This window comes from Rhinopithecus roxellana, chromosome 5 (assembly GCF_007565055.1).
Source record: "Rhinopithecus roxellana isolate Shanxi Qingling chromosome 5, ASM756505v1, whole genome shotgun sequence".
Classification (NCBI taxonomy): Eukaryota; Metazoa; Chordata; class Mammalia; order Primates; family Cercopithecidae; genus Rhinopithecus; species Rhinopithecus roxellana.
In genome coordinates, this window is record NC_044553.1 from 95229253 (window position 1) to 95246439 (window position 17187).

General features: G+C 40.8%; 1 protein-coding gene across 4 annotated transcripts in view; it reads left to right on the top strand.

Annotated features, from left to right (window-relative positions):
* Positions 1 to 72: 72 nt before the first annotated feature.
* Positions 73 to 17187, top strand: part of FANCM (FA complementation group M) — a 93933-nt gene continuing 76818 nt past the window's right edge. For 2 of the 4 annotated variants that reach the window (XR_004057232.1, XM_010389295.2), the window contains exons 1-3: positions 73 to 807; positions 1380 to 1552; positions 5225 to 5302. Coding sequence is in view for 1 of the 4 variants with exons in the window: in XM_010389295.2 (XP_010387597.2) it covers positions 300 to 807; positions 1380 to 1552; positions 5225 to 5302 (759 nt within the window). In the remaining 3 variants the exon portion in view is untranslated. The remainder of the gene's footprint in view (positions 808 to 1379; positions 1553 to 5224; positions 5303 to 17187) is intronic. The other 2 variants (XR_004057234.1, XR_004057233.1) reach the window with 2 other exon arrangements.

Consider the following 17187-nt stretch of genomic DNA (forward strand, 5'->3'; position numbering starts at 1 on the left):
AATTTTGAGTTTGTTAAAACAAAACAAAACACCGGAAGCGCACAGGGGACCATATTTAGAGTAACGCCTTAATGGTGCGCATGAGTCTCCGGGAGGGCTGCGAAGGTTTCCGGGAAGCCAGCCAATGATATTCCCAACGCAAACTTAGTGGCGGCATTTTCTACTGGATAAATTGGCCTTAGTCCCGCCTTCTCGTTGCAGAGTTTTGTGCGAAGGAAACCGATGGGGATCGGAACCGTAGCGGTGGAGCTGCAGCTGCTACGGCTATCTGACCGAAGCCTTCGGTGGTTGTCGGCCTAATGAGCGGACGGCAAAGAACGCTTTTTCAGACGTGGGGCTCAAGTATCTGCCGATCATCTGGGGCTCCGGGTTGTAGCTCCGGAACTGAGCGACCTCAGAGCCCTGGCAGCTCCAAGGCGCCTTTGTCGGTAGCAGCGGAGGCTCAGCTGGAGTCGGACGATGATGTGTTGCTTGTCGCAGCGTACGAGGCTGAGCGGCAGTTGTGTCTAGAGAATGGCGGGTTCTGCACCTCCGCAGGCGCCCTGTGGATTTACCCTACCAATTGCCCAGTGCGGGACTACCAGCTGCACATCTCCCGGGCTGCTCTGTTCTGCAACACGCTGGTGTGTCTACCCACCGGACTGGGAAAGACCTTTATTGCCGCCGTGGTCATGTACAATTTCTACCGCTGGTTCCCTTCAGGAAAGGTGGTCTTCATGGCCCCAACGAAACCCTTGGTGACACAGCAGATCGAGGCTTGCTACCAGGTGATGGGTATCCCGCAATCCCACATGGCCGAAATGACAGGTATCTTAGACTGGACTACTTTTGAAGTAAGAGCTGGGTCCCCAGGGGAAAACATGCGTTTTGGTGGAAATAGAGTTAAAGGAATTCCTGACCCATGTGGAATAGTTCCCAAGCTAGTATATGTGCATCTTATGCCCTCTCTCTTAAAACATTCTCTACTTGTGGCAAGCCCAACACTGATGAATAGGGTTGCTTTATTCAATCTTCAGAGAATACCTGTAGCTTCTCATGGTATTTCGAAGCTATTATGTGTGTATACCCCATAGGTAACTGAACATGGTGTTTCCTGGCATTCTTTCTGAAAAAGATTTCTCAGTTGAAGAATTTGCCTCTCTTCAAATATTATGCCATTTTGTAGGACTTTTCTAAAGATAATTTGGTTGTAGTCCTAGATAAGTGCCAGCTTTGATATTTGGACCACACCAGAACTTTAAAATGTAGCATTCCGATGAATTGTCAAATTGTTTTTCTCTTTATATTACCAAAGCATGTTTGCATTCTGAAAAGGCCAGACTATATTTTATAGATAACAGTCTGAAGTTTAGAATGTAGAATGTCACTTTTATTTTCAGGGTCTACACAAGCTTTCACCAGGAAGGAAATATGGTGCAGTAAGAGAGTCCTTTTTCTTACACCTCAGGTCATGGTAAATGACCTTTCTAGAGGAGCTTGTCCCGCTGCTGAAATAAAGTGTTTAGTTATTGATGAAGCTCATAAAGCTCTCGGAAACTATGCCTATTGCCAGGTAATAATTTTGTAAAACGGTATTTTGTAGTGTAACTGTACTGTTAAAAGAGTATTTTGGCGAATAGTTACTAGTGGGATGGAAGTTATTGACAATATTATAAAAAGCCTTTACGTCTATTAATCTCAGAACAGATGGTGATAAAGAATATCTGTACTTTCTGTCATCCATTCAAATCAGTGTCTCCACTGCCTTTTGCTGTTATTGTTGTTTTCTTTTTCTTTTTTAAGACTAACCAGATAATTAGCGTCAGATGTAGATCATAAGAGCCTAGTCATGGTCGGGACAGTGATCTAAAATAGGATATGAATGGAGTTTTGAAATTAATAAAGATTGGTAGTGGATATGCGGTGTCTTTACTTGGCGGCTAGGTAAAGTAATGACATGATGTATGCCACATACCTAACACAGTGCCTTCCAGTTGAGTACTCCAGGAATATAAAATAAGATGAAGTAGTGTGATGTGGTTGTAAACATCATTCATATCTTTGCACTGAATGAAATGGACTCTCTGTTTCCCTCTTCTATTAAGGGGGACCCTGCCTCTTCTACTTAAGGGCCAGGTCATTAATATTTTATGCTTAACAGTTTGAAAACCTTTGTAGGCCATAGTGGATAAAGGTGGTGGGGACTCATTAAAAAATATTTAGCTGGGATAACCCTTAAGATCTGAAAGAGATTAGAGAGAAGAAGGCTAAAGACAGGGTATCTAATGAGGGGTAGAAGGGATGTAGGATGACTTCCAGATTTCTGACTTGAAAAACTGTGAAGACTGTGAGTTCTGAATGGAGAGCAGGTTTAGGGAACGTGGAAAGATGGTTTAGATGTGTTGAGTTTGAGGTGTCTATGAGGAATTCAGCTGTAGATATTCATTAGGTGATATTGATAGAAGTATGGATCTTGCTGGAGAGTTCTGAGGTAGAGATACAGATTTGGAAATTATAAACATATAGATGGTAGTTAAAACTATAGTAGCTGGTGATGATAGGAGGAGATTATAGAGCAAGAATATAAGAGGGAAAAGGTAGGGAAAGTTAATTTCATTTAGGGCAAAGACATGAATTTCACTGCCAGTTTTTGAATTTGTATAGTCATTTCTTTGGGGACTGTAAATGTTATTTTATTATATCTCTGTATTAGGGATAATTGTCCTCTTTTTTAATAGTTGATCTTCCTAATTATATTCAGGAAATGAATATAATATATTTTCCACTTATTTGTTTCATTCCAAATTAAATTAATACACAGCATGTTAAAAATTTCCACCTGAGAGGGGCATTTAAAAACTTTTAGCTTGAGGCCAGGAGTTTGAGATCAGCCTGGGCAACATAGTGAGACCCTAAAAAAATGAAGTGAAATAATAAAACACTTAAAAAATATTTTTTGATTCCAACTGTGTGGAATACGTTTTGAAGATTTAGCTGGTAATTATTTTATTTTCAAAACATTTCTAGGCATTAGATTATTTTTTTAACAGCAAGGCTTTATGAATACAATAAAACATGCATTGACTTCATTAATAACCAGACAGCCCTGACAGCTTACACTACATTGAATATTCCAGATATATATTCCAATAGGTACACCTGCTCCATGAAGCACACACCACCATTTCCTCTTCTACAAGATGCTTGAGAATTCCGCCTGAAAAGAAGTAATGTATTTGGCTTACTTTTCATGTATAATAGTTCTGGAAGGCATATTGATACGTGTGCCATGTAACAAAAAATGATTTCACTCAAAACTGCCTCACAATCTGAAAGAACACTTTGAATTTTGGCTATCATACAAAACAGATTTTTAAAAGCATCAATCCAGTAAGCTATCTTTTTGTCTTCCTTCACTGCACTCATGACTTTTCAAAAATCTTTCTATGATATGTAAGGACCATCACTTCTAGCATTAAGCTAAACTGAAAATGGTCACTAGGGATATTTTGTCTTGCATCAGTGTTTAATTATAATTTTACTTGTTTCTGAAGAATAATAAGTATAATGTTATGTCTTCATATGCAATCTGTACCATATTTTTAAAAACTCTATAAATAATATCAGTATTAATCAAGATTCAGTGTTAGTCTCATTGAATTTGTTTTTGTCTTGGGTTGAACCTGGAGTGATTTTTGAATAATCTGGTTTTATTGTTTAATCCTTTGTTTAATTTGGGAACTATGGTATACTGAGAGCTATTCCTGCAAATCAGTCTACTTTGGAAGTGTATTTTCCTCTATATTGGGGCTTCACGTGAAGTGGTATTTGGGAATCTGGCAGATTATCAGTATTAATCATACTAGAAATGGGTGTTGAGTTCAAACCAGAAAGTGCAGATGGTGATTTGGTACTACCGAGGAAATGTTTTAGAATTTAAAAAGATACTTACCTTTTAAAAATTACCTCAAATGACTATATTTTTTAATGAATACACTTAATTTATATATTGTGAGCTGGGCGCAGTGGCTTGAACCTGTAATCCCAGCGCTTTGGAAGGCCAATGCCAGGGATCACTTGAAGTCAGGAGTTCAAGACCAGCCTGGGCAACATAGGGTGACCCTGCCTCTACAAAAAGTGAAAAAATTAGCCAGGCCTGCTGGCACATACCTTTAGCCCCAGCTGCTTGGGAGACCAAGGCAGTAGGATCACTTGAGCACCAGAGTTTGAGGCTGCAGTGAGCTATGATGGATGTCATCACTCTGCTCCAGCCTGGGCGACAGAGTAAGACCCTGTCTGTATTTTTTTTTTTTTAATTGTGAGTTTTCCATAAAATCTAACTTAAAAAAATCTTTCACAAAATTTCAAATTGCTATTTAAAATTTTGCTCAGTTTTATCTATTAAGGTTTATCTTTTTTTTTTTTTTTTTTTGAGACAGAGTCTTGCTCTGTCGCTCAGGCTGGAGTGCAGTGGCCGGATCTCAGCTCACTGCAAGCTCCGAGTCCCGGGTTTACGCCATTCTCCTGCCTCAGCCTCCCAGGTAGCTGGGATTATAGGCGCCCGCCACCTCGCCCGGCTAGTTTTTTGTATTTTTTAGTAGAGACGGGGTTTCACCGGGTTAGCCAGGATGGTCTCGATCTCCTGACCTCGTGATCCGCCCGTCTCGGCCTCCCAAAGTGCTGGGATTACAGGCTTGAGCCACCGCGCCCGGCCTATTAAGGTTTATCTTAATCTGTCAAGTGTGCATATGGATGTAACTGTAAGGCAGAACTGTGGCCCAGACAATGGAAACTGAACTTTCTTCCTCTTCTATTTGACCTTAAAGCAGCCCTTTGAGTTTTTTTTTTCTTTTGTAGAGACCGGGTTTCACCATGTTGCCCAGGCTGATCTTGAACTCTTGAGTCAAAGTGATCCGCCCCGCTTGGCCTCCCAAAAGTGTTGGGATTACAAGCATGAGCCACCGTGCCCAGCCCCTTTGAGTATTTTGATTTGCCTCTGTATTTGGCTTTGATGTTGCAGTTTTTTCTGTAGAAGAAGCTGTACTGTGTTCTTGATCAGCATAGAGAATAAACCTAAATCATTTGCTCTTCAGATAACATAACTGGTGGTGGTTCACTCACTAGACCATCAATATACTGATTAAGGAATAATGATAAGGGACCATGTATAATAGGTAGTTTAACAGAACCACTGTTATTTTTGCATTGAACAGATGAAACTAAAGAACTTTTTTTTTTTCTTAAGGTTGTAAGAGAACTAGTCAAATATACAAATCACTTTAGAATCTTGGCTCTAAGTGCCACACCAGGTAGTGATATAAAGGTAAGTAAAATGTTTTTCCATTTATTACAGTTAAGAAAATAAAGCTTTTGGCCAGGTGCAGTGGGTCACACCTGTAATCCTAGTGCTTTGGGAGGTGGAGGTGGGAGGATCACTTGAGGCCAGGAATTCCAGACCAGCCTGGGCAACATGGTGAGACCTATCTCTACAAAAAATTTAAAAAATATTGGAGCATGGTGGCACACATCTGTAGTCCCAGCTACTCCAGAGGCTGAGTCAGGTAGATAGCTTGAGCTTAGGAGATCGAGGCTGTAGTTAGCTATGATCACCACTGTGCTGCCGCCTTGGTGACGGAGCAAGACCCGTAATCCCAGCACTTTGGGAGGCCAAGGCGGGCAGATCACAAAGTCAGGAGATGGAGACCATCCTGGCTAACACGGTGAAACCCCGTCTCTACTAAAAATACAAAAAATTAGCCGGGCGTGGTGGCGGGCACCTGTAGTCCCAGCTACTCAGGAGGCTGAGGCAGGAGAATGGCGTGAACCTGGGAGGCGGAGCTTGCAGTGAGCAGAGATCGAGCCACTGAACACCAGCCCGGGGGCAGAGCGAGGCTCCTTCTCAAAAATAAATAAATAAATAAATAAATAAATAAATAAATAAATAAATAAATGAATAATCCAAATCATATGGGGCCAGATCAGTTTTCCATTGTAGTATTTATCTAGTTTGACATGAGAACTACAACATTTCCTGCAACCTGCCTAGCTTTTTTTCAGTGGTTGTAGGACTCCCCTCCTCTCCCCTCTTCCCTCCCATCCCCTCCCCTCCGTTCTGCTCCATTCTCCTCCCCGCTCCCCCTCCCCGGTCGTTTCCCCTTCCCCTTTCCCTTCACTTTTCCTTCGCTTACCTTCGCCTCCTTTCCTTTCCTTTCTTTCTTTCTTTTTTTTTTTTGACGGAGTTTCGCTGTTGTTACCCAGGCTGGAGTAGAATGGCATGACCTTGGCTCACTGCAACCTCCGCCTCCCAGATTCAAGCGATTCTCCTACCTCACCCTCCTGAGTAGCTGGGATTACAGGTGTCCACCACCACCACGTCTGGCTAATTTTTGTATTTTTAGTAGACACGGGATTTCACCATGTTGGCCAGCTGGTCTCCAACTCCAGACCTCAGGTGATCTGCCCGCCTCAGCCTCCCAAAGTGCTGGGATTACAGGTGTGAGCCACTACGCTGAGCCCAGGAGTTTCATTAAATTAGTAGTTTTCAGACTTCAGTGTGCATAAGAATCCCTAAAACCTGTTAAAAATGCAGATATTTTTAAATAGTAAAATGATTTTTAAAAGTTGTTACCGTTTTCAGTTTTTTAAAGTTTTATGTTGAAATAACTTTAGATTTCCAGAAAAATTAAAGAAATTGAAGTCTTTTTTTGGTCCTCTCCCATCTTCCCCTAATGTTAACGTATCATATAATGATAATAAAATTATCAAAGCCAGAAAATTGGCAGTGGTATACCAGTAACTAATCTGCAGATCTTGTCTGAATTTTGCCAGTTATCCCACTGATGTACTTTTCTGCTGTGATCTCACATTGTGTTGTCATGGCTTATTAGTCCCTTCTAATCTGTGATGGTTCCTCTTTTTTCTTTTCTTTTTTTTTTTTTTTTGAGACGAAGTCTCACACCGTTGCCTGAGCTGGAGTGCAATGGCATGATCTCAGCTCACTGCAACCTCCACCTCCCGGGTTCAAGCGATTCCCCTGCCTCAGCCTCCCGGGTAGCTGGGATTACAGGCGTCTGCCACCACGCCTGGCTACTTTTTTGTATTTTTAGTAGAGATGAGGTTTCACTATGTTGGCCAGGCTGGTCTCGAATTTCTGACCTTGAGATCCACCCGCCCCGGCCTCCCAAAGTGCTGTGATTACAGGTGTGAGCCACTGCGCCCGCACGGTTCCTCTTTTTCCTTGTTTTCCATGGCCTTGATGCTTTTGAAGAGTAGGTGCCAGGTCTTTTGTAGAATATCCCTCAATTTGGATTAGTCTGATGTTTTCTCATGATGTGGTGGCGTTATGCATTTGCTAACAATAATCCAGAAGTGATGCTGTACCTTTCTCAGCATATCCTATCAGGGAATACATGACGTTGGTTTGCCTTTTTACTTGTATTGTTAATCTTGACTTGGTTAAGATGATGTCTTCTTGGTTTCTTCGTTGTAAAATTACTGTTACTCCCTTTGTAATTAATAACTATCTTGTGGGGGAAATACTTTGAGACTATGTAAATAATCCTGTTTTAGCATCCGATGTTGGTTCCTGGCTTGCAGCAATTATTGTTGTGGTATTTGCCTAATCATTCTTTCTCTCTTTTACATTCATTAATTTGAATTCTTCTGCAATAAAGAGCTTTTTTCCTTCTATGGGCCACAGTCCAATACTATTTTGTCAATTTTGTTAAGATGGTTCCAGCTTTGGCCATTAGGACCTCCTTCAAGCTCCTGTGTCCTTTAGACATGCACTTTTTTTTTTTTTTTTAGATAGGGTCTCACTGAGTTCTCCAGGCTGGTGGGCAGTGCACAGTAATACTCACTACAGCTAAATTTCTCAGGTTCAGGTGATTCTCCCATATCAGCCTCCTGAGGAGCTGGGACTACAGGTGCGTGCTGCTACCACACCCAGCAAATTTTTGTATCTTTTGTAGACACAGAGTCTCCCAGTGTTGCCCAAGCTGGTCTAGAACTGCTGGTCTCAAACTCCTGGGCTGAAGTGATCCACCTGTATCGGCCTCCCAAAGTGCTGGGATTATAAGCATGAGCCACCACACCTTGCCACCTTTTTTTTTTTTTTTTTTTTTTTGAGACGGAGTCTTGCTCTGCCGCCCATGCTGGAGTGCAGTGGCCGGATCTCAGCTCACTGCAAGCTCCGCCTCCCGGGTTCACGCCATTCTCCTGTCTCAGCCTCCCGAGTAGCTGGGACTACAGGCGCCCGCCTCGTCGCCCGGCTAGTTTTTTTTTGTATTTTTTAGTAGAGACGGGGTTTCACCGTATTAACCAGGATGGTCTCGATCTCCTGACCTCATGATCCGCCCGTCTCGGCCTCCCAAAGTGCTGGGATTACAGGCTTGAGCCACCGCGCCCGGCCTTACCTTTTTTTTTTTTTTTTTTTTTTTTTTAATGCTTCTGTAACTTTCTGACATCGTAAGATACATTATGCTCCTTTAATATCTTTTCGGTCCAGCCATGGAATCAACCATTTCTCTGGGAAATTCTGGTTTCCTTTATTGAAGAATGGTAAAAATGCAGATTTTGAGACCTGTCCTATAACATTCTGATTTTAGTCGCTCTGAATGGTCTTCCATATTGAGTAAGGATTTTATTGGATACATTCTGTGACAGCCTTTTTTAAAAAAATGTTTTTATTTTTATGGGTACATAGTAGGTATATATGAGATATTTTGATACAGGCCTGCGATGCATAGTAATCACATCAGAGTAATGGGATATCCATCACCTTAAGCATGTATCCTTTTTGTTACAAACAATCCAGTTATACTCTTTTCGTTGTTTTAAAATGTACACTTATTATTGACTATAGTCACCCTATTGTGCTATCAAATATTAGATCTTATTTATTCTGTTTTTTTGTACACATTAACGTAGGATCCCCCCTCCTACCCACCTCCCCCACTACCCTTCCCAGCCTCTGTAACCATCCTTCTACTCTCTATCTCTATGAGTTCAATTACTTTAATTTTTAGCTCCCACTAAAAAGTTAGAACATGTGAAGTTTGTCTTTTTGTGCCTGGCTTATTTTACTTAACATAATGATCTCCAGTTCATCTATGTTGTTGCAAAATGACAGTATCTCATTTTTTTTTTTTTAATGGCTGAGTATTACTCCATTGTATATATGTACCACAGTTTATTTATCCAAACATTCGCATGTTGATGGACACTTATGTTGCTCCCAAATCTTAGCTATTGTGAATCATGCTACAGTGAACATGGGAGTGCAAATATCTCTTTGATATACTGATTTTCTTTCTTTTGGGTATATACCAAGCAGTGGGATTGCTGGATCACATGGTTGCTTTATTTTTAGTTCTCTGAGGAACCTCCAAACTGTTCTCCATAGTGATCATACTAATTTACATTCCCACCAGCAGTGTATGAGGCTTCCCTTTTCTCCATATCCTCACCAGCATTTGTTATTGCATGTCTTCTTGATAAAAGCCATTTTAAATGGGGTGAGGTGATATCTCCTTGTAGTTTTGATTTGCATTTCTCTGATGATCAGTCATATTGAACACCTTTTCATATAGCTGTGCCATTTGTATGTCTTCTTTTGAAGAAAAGTCTATTCAGATACCTTGCCCATTTTTCAGATTATTAAACTTTTTACTATAGGATTACTTGAGCTCCTTATATATTCTGACTATTTATTTGCTTTTGAGACAGGGTCTCATTCTGTAGCGCAGGCTGGAGTGCAGTGGCACAGTCATGATTCACTGCAGCCTCAACCTCTAGGCTTAATCAATCCTCCTGCCTCAGCCTCCCATGTAGCTGGGACTACAGGCCTGCAACACCATGCCTGGCTAAATTTTTTTGCTTTTTTCTGTAAAGATCGGGTTTTGCCATGTTACCCAGGCTGTTCTCAAACTCCTGGGCTCAAGCAATCCACCCGCCTCAGCCTCCCAAAGTGCTGGGATTACAAGCATGAGCTATCACACTTGGCCTCCATATACATTTTAGGACTGTTTTTCCTATTTCTGTGAAGAATGTCATTGGGATTTTGATAGAGATAACGAGAGAGAGAGAGAGAGAGAGAGAGAGATTACATTGAATCTGTAGATTGCTTTGGGTAGTATGGACATTTTAACAGTATTGATTCTTCCAATCCATGAACACAGAATATCTTTCCCTTTTCTTGTGTGCTCTTCAATTTCTTGAATCAGTGTTTCTTAGTTTTCGTTGTAGAGCTCTGTCACTTCTTTGGGTAAGTTTATTCTTAGGCATTTTGTTTTATTTGTGGCTATTGTAAATGGAATCACTTTCTTGATTTCTTTTTCAGATTGTTCACTGTTGGCATGTAGAAATGCTATTGATTTTTGTTTGTTGATTTTGTATCCTGCAACTTTACTGAATTTTCTTATTAGTTTTAATAGTTTTTTTGATGGAGTCTTTAGGTTTTTCCAAATATAAGATCATATCATCTGCAAGCAAGGATAATTTGACTTCTTCCTTTTCAATTTGGTTGCCCTTTATTTCTTTCTCTTGTCTGATTGCTCTAGCTAGGACTTCCAGTACTATGTTGCATAACAGTGTTGAAACTGGACATCTTTGTCCTGTTGAAGATTGTAGAGAAAAGACTTCCAGTTTTTCCCCATTCGGTATGATACTAGCTATGAATTTGTCATATATTACTTTTATTACGTTGAGATATGTTCCTTCTACCCTCAATTTTTTGAGAGTTTTTATCATGAAGGGATGTTGAATTTTATCAAATATTTTTCAGCATCAATTGAAATGATGATATGCTTTTTGTCCTTCATTTTGTTGGTATGATGTATCACATTGACTGATTTTTGTATGTTGAACTATCCTTGCATCCCTGGTACAAATCCCACTTGGTCATAATGACTTTTTTTTTAATCATATTGTGGAATATGGTTTGTTGATGATTTTTCCATCAATATTCATCTGGAATATTGGCTTGTAATTTTCTCTTTTTGATGTGTCTTTGTCTACTTTCGGTGTCAGGGTAATACTCTCGCCTTGTATAATGAGTTTGGAAGTATTACCTCTTCATCTATTTTGTTTGTTCAGATTTTGGATTTCTTCATGGTTCAATCTTGGTAGGTTGTATGTTTCTAGGAGTTTATTCATTTCTTCTGAGTTTTCCAATTTATTGGCATATAGTTGCTCATAGTAGCCACTAATGGTCCTTTGAGTTTCTGTAGTATAGATTATAATGTGTCCTTTTTCGTCTCTGATTTTATTTGGGTCTTCTTTTTTTTTTTTTTTTTTTTTATTAATCGTTAGTCTGGCTAAAGTTTTGTCAATTTTGTTTTTTGTTTTTGTTTTTTCCCAGAAAACCAACATTTTGTTTCATTGATTTGTGTGTGTGTGTGTGTGTGTGTTGTTTTCTTCATTTCAAATTCATTTATTTCTGCTCTGATTTTTATTATTTATTTTCTTCTACTAATTTTGGGTTTGGTTTGTTCTTGCTTTTCTACTTCTTTTTTTTTTTGAGACAGAGTCTTGCTCTGTCGCCCAGGCTGGAGTGCAGTGGCCGGATCTCAGCTCACTGCAAGCTCCCCCTCCCGGATTTACGCCATTCTCCTGCCTCAGCTTCCCGAGTAGCTGGGACTACGGGCGCCCGCCACCTCGTGCGGCTAGTTTTTTGTCTTTTTTTAGTAGATACGGCGTTTCACGATGTTAGCCAGGATGGTCTCGATCTCCTGACCTCGTGATCCGCCCGTCTCGGCCTCCCAAAGTGCTGGGATTACAGGCTTGAGTCACCACGCCCGGCCGCTTTTCTACTTCTTTAAGATACACCGTTAAGTTTTTTATTTGAAGTTTTTCTTTTTTGATATAGACACTTAATAGCTATAAACTTGTCCCTCAGAACTAGTTTCATTGTCTTCTGTAGGTTTTAATATGTTGTGTTTCTATTGTCATCTGGTTTCAAGAAATTTTTAAATTTCCTTCTTAATTTCTTCATTGACCCACTGGTCATTTGGGAGCGTATTGTTTGATTTCCATGTGTTTGTATAGTTTCCAGAATTCCTTTTGTTATTTTGTTTGATTTCTAGTTTTGTTCCATTGTGGTTAGAGAAGATGCTTGATATTATTTCATTGTTTTCAGATGTTTTAAGACTTGTTTTATGATCTAACATATCTATGGTTTGTTCTTGAGAATGATCCAAGTGCTGAGGAGAAGAATATATATTCTGCAGCTGTTGAGGAAATGTTCTGTAAATATTAGGTCCATTTGGTCTGTAGTGCAGATTAAGTCTGATGTTCCTTTGTGGATTTTCTGTCTGGAAGATCTGTCCAAAGTTGAAAGTGGGGTGTGAAGTCTGCAGCTATTATTGTCTTGAGGTCTATGTCTCTCTTTAGGCTCTAGTGTTTGTTTTATGTATCTGGGTACTCCAATGTTGGGTGCATATATATTTAAAACTGTTATATCCTCTCGCTGAAGTGACCCCTTTATCATTATATAATTATCTCCTTTCTCCTTTCTTACGGTTTTTGTCTTGAAATCTATTTTGTCTGATGTAAGTATTGCTACTTCCGCTCTTTTTTGGTTTCTATTGGCATGGAATATTTTTTTCCATCCCTTTATTTTCAGTCTGTTGGTATCTTTATAGGTGAAGTGTGTTTCTTACAGGCAACAGATCATTGTGTCTCATTTTATCATCTGCTCAGCCACTCTAGATCTTTTGACTGGAGAATTTAGTTTGTTTACGTTCAGTGTTTTTGTTTTTATTTATTTAATTTTTTGAGATGGAGTCTCGCTCTGTCACCCAGGCTGGAGTGCAGTGGTGCAATTCCGGCTCACTGCAAGCTCCGCCTCCCGGGTTCACGCCATTCTCCTGCCTCAGCCTCCCGAGTAGCCGGGACTACAGGCGCCTGCCACCTCGCCCTGCTAGTTTTTTGTATTTTTTTAGTAGAGACGGGGTTTCACAGTGTTAGCCAGGATGGTCTCGATCTCCTGACCTCATGATCAGCCCGTCTTGGCCTCCCAAAGTGCTGGGATTACAGGCTTGAGCCACCGCGCCCGGCCTAATTTTTTGTATTTTTAGTAGAGACCGGGTTTTACCGTGTTCGCCACGATGGTCTCGATCTCCTGGCCTCATGATCTGCCTGCCTCAGCCTCCCAATCAATGTTTTTATTGATAAGTAAACTCTTACTCCTGCCATTTTGTTGTTTGTTTTCTGGTTGTATTGTGTTTTTTTCTTTCTTCTTTCCTCCTTTCCTTCCTTCCTGTCTTCCTTTTGGTGAAGGTAGTTTTCTCTGGTGGTACCTTTTAGTGTCTTCCTTTTATTTTTTGTGTATCTGTTGTAAGTTTTTAGATTTTAGTTTATCATGAGGTTTGCAAATAATATCTGTAGCCCATTATTTTAAACTGCTGACAACCCTGATTGCTCATACAAACAAACAAGCAAGCAAAAAGAAAACTAATACAAAGTCTACACCTTAACTTTTTCTCCTTGCTTTTTATCTTTTTGTCCATATTTTTATCTTACTGTACTGTTTTTGTTTTGAAAAGATGTTTTAGTTATTTTTGATCAGTTCATCTTTTTGTCCTTTTACTTAGGACGTGAGTAGTTTACACACTGCAGTTACGGTATTACAATATTCTGTGTTTTTTTAATGTATTTACTATTACCAGTGAGTTTTCTATCTTCAGATGATTTCTTATTACTCATTAACGTTCTTTTCTTTCAGGACTTAAAGTATTCCCTGTAGCCTTTTTTTTTTTTTTTGTAAGAAGAAGGGTCTAGTGTTGATGAAACCCCTCAGCTTTTGTTTATCTGGGAAAGTCTTTATTTCCCCTCATATTTGAAGGGTATTTTTGCTGGATACACTATTCTAGAGTACATTTTTTTTTTTTCTTTCAGTACTTTAAATGTATCATGCCACTCTCTCCTGGCCTGGAAGGTTTCTGCTGAAAAGTCTGCTGCCAGATGTATTGGAGCTCCATTGTATGTTGTTTCTTTTCTCTTGCTGCTTTTAGGATCCCTTCTCTATCCTTGACCTTTGTAAGTTTGATTATTAAATGCCTTGAGGTAGATTTATTTGAGTTAAATCTTCCTGGTGATCTATATCCTTCTCGTACTTTAGTATTGATATCTTTCTCTAGGTTTGGGAAGTTTTATTATCCCACTGAATAAACTTTCTACCCCTATCTGTCTCACTACCACCTGTTTAAGGCCAATAACTCTGAGATTTGCTTTTTTGAGGCTATTTTCCACATCTTACAGGCATTGTTTATTCTTTTCTATTTTTTTTTTGTCTCTTGTGTGTATTTTCATATAGCCTGTCTTCAAGCTCAGTATTTTTTTCTTTTACTTGATGAATTCTGCTTATATTAAGAGACTGTTGGATTATTGAGTATGTCAATAGCATTTTTCACCTCCAGAATTTGTACTTGATTCTTTTTAATTATTTCCATCTCTTTGCTAAATTTATCTGAGAAAATTCTGAATTCGTTCTCTGTGTTATCTTGAATTTCCTTGAGTTTTCTCAAAACAACTATTGTGAATTCACTATCTGAAAGGTCCCATATCTCCTGGTACCTTATTTAATTCATTTGGAGGGATCATATTTTCCCAATGGTCTTGATGCTTTTGGATGTTCACCTGTGTCTGGATAATAAAGAGTTAGGTATTTATTGTCTTCACAGACTGGGATTGTTTGTACCCATCTTTTTTAGGGGGAAGGATTTCCAGGTATTCAGAGGGACTTGTGTGTTGTGATCTAAGCTGTATTTCCATTAGGGAGCACGCCAAGTGCAGTTAACACTTTAGTTCTTGCAGACTCAGAGGCACTGTCTGAGTCTCAGAGAGAAATAAATGGAGTTTCTCTCTTTGTGCTAAGCTACCTGGAGCTGGGGGTGTGGTGACACAAGCCACCCTGTGGCCATGACCACTGGGACTGCACTGGGTAAGACCTGAAGCTACCACAGCACTGAGTCTCACTCCTGGCCTGCTGTCACCACTACCTGCCTGCTGTCTATGTTTACTCAAGACTCTATAATCAGAAAGGGTTGAAGCCAGCCAGGCTTCTCTCCTTTCTTTCAGGGTAGCAAGTTCCCCCAGGCCCTGGGCAAGTCCAGAGTTGCCATCTGGGAGCCAGGAACTAGAGTAAGAAACCTTAGAAATCTACCTTGTGCTCTATACTAGTGCAGCTAAGCTTGCACTCAAAGCACAAGATGAAGTCCTGCTCACTCTTTCTTTCCACAGGCAGAGGAGCCTCTCCCCATGGCCACCACTACCATAGGCCCATGGGGTGTGCCGCCAGTCTACTGCTGATTTTCACTTAAGGCCCAAGGACTCTTCAGTCAGCTTGTGTTGAATGCTGTCAGGCCTGGGACTCACCCTTCAGAGAAGTGGGTTCCCCTCTGGCCTGGGACAGTTTCAGAAATGCTGTTCAAGAGTCAAGGCCTGGAATCAGGTCCCCAGGAGCCCATTTGTTGCTCTACCCCACTGCGGCCAAGCTGGTACCTAAGGTGTAAGACAAAGTCTCCTTTACTTCTGCTTTTCTCAAGCAGAAGTAGTTTCTCATTATAGCCATCATTGCTAGAGATGTGCTGGGTCTCACCTGAAGCTGGCATGTCTCAGAGTCTCACCCAAGGCCTATGACATATTATCTGGGTATGGCTGATGGTTATTAGGGCCCAAGGGCTCTTTAGTCAGCAAGTGATGAATCTTGCTAGCAGTGGGTTCTTCCCTTCAAGGTAGTGGGTTTCCTTCTGGCCCAGGGTACGAATAGAAAAGTTGTCAGGGAGCTAGGGTCTGGAACAGAGACCTCACTACTCTGCCCTATCCTATTGTGGCTGAGCTGATATCCAGGATGCAAGACAAAGTACTCTTTACTCTTCCCTCTTTTTTCCTCAAGCAGAAGGAAGGAGTCACTTTCGTTTCTGTGAGCTGCATAGCCTGGGGTTGAATGAAGGGTGGTGCAAGCACTCCTTTAACTGTCCCAGCTGGTGTCTCACTAGGTCGTGTGTCCCCCATGTTCATCGTCTCCAGAGCACTTGCCGGAACTTAAGTTCCAATCACTAGGATCGGGAATTCCCTTCTGGCTAGGGCTGGTCTAAATGCTCCCTCTGTGGTAGTGCTGAGTTCTACTTGGTTTTGCTTTTCACTGTGACAGAGCAACACTTAGTTCAAGGCACAGTCTCACAGAAACTGCACTCTTCCTCCCCCAAGTTCTTGGATTCTTTCTCCACACCACAGGGCCTCTGGGGGATGAGGGAGGGGTGGTGTCGATGATTCAAGATTATGTTTCCTGGCCGGGCGCGGTGGTTCACGCCTGTAATCCCAGCACTTTGGGAGGCCGAGGGAGGTGGAACACGAAGTCAGGAGATCGAGACCGTCCTGGCTAACATGGTGAAACCCCATCTCTGCTAAAGATATAAAAAAATTAACCAGGTTTGGTGGTGGGTGCATGTAGTCTCAGCTACTCGGAGGCTGAGGCAGGAGAATGGTATGAACCTGGGAGGTGGAGCTTGCAGTGAGCTGAGATCGAGCCACTGCACTCCAGCCTGGGCGACCGAGTGAGACTCCATCTCAAAAAAAAAAAAAAAAAAAGATTGTGTTTCCTATCCTCTTCAGTGCCTCTTTCAGCAATATAAAGTGAATACCAGGTACTGTGATTGCTCACTTGATTTTTGGTTCTCATGAAGGTGCTTTTTTGTGTAGACAGTTGTCAGATTTGATGTTCTGCGTGGGCGATTATCTATATTTCCATCTCGCTCCATGCTTCCAGTGATAGCTTTTAACTCTCCCAAGCTGCAAGACTTTTTTCGTCTTATCCTTTTTTTTGATGAGCTTAGAAATTTGTATCCTATCTCTGGTTTTCTCCCTGACCTCGTTTAAACATTCACGTTTTTCAGTCAGCTTAAAAATGCCATCCCTTCAGAAAGGTCCGTTCTAACTAAGCTATCTTGTCAGTGTTCCCTATCTTGTTGTTTTTTTCTTAACATTTGTGATGATCTGTCATTCTTTTGCATATTGATTATTTGTGGTCTTTCAGCGCCACTAAAATATCAGCTACGCGAATGTAGGGATTATGCCAATTTTGGTCGCTCCTCTGTCATTAACTCAATGCCTGGCATGTGGGAGTTACCCATGTATTTCTTTCATGAATGAACTATTAAAAGCAATAAGCTTAATTTTATAAAATGGTCACAAATGTAGTCTAGATTT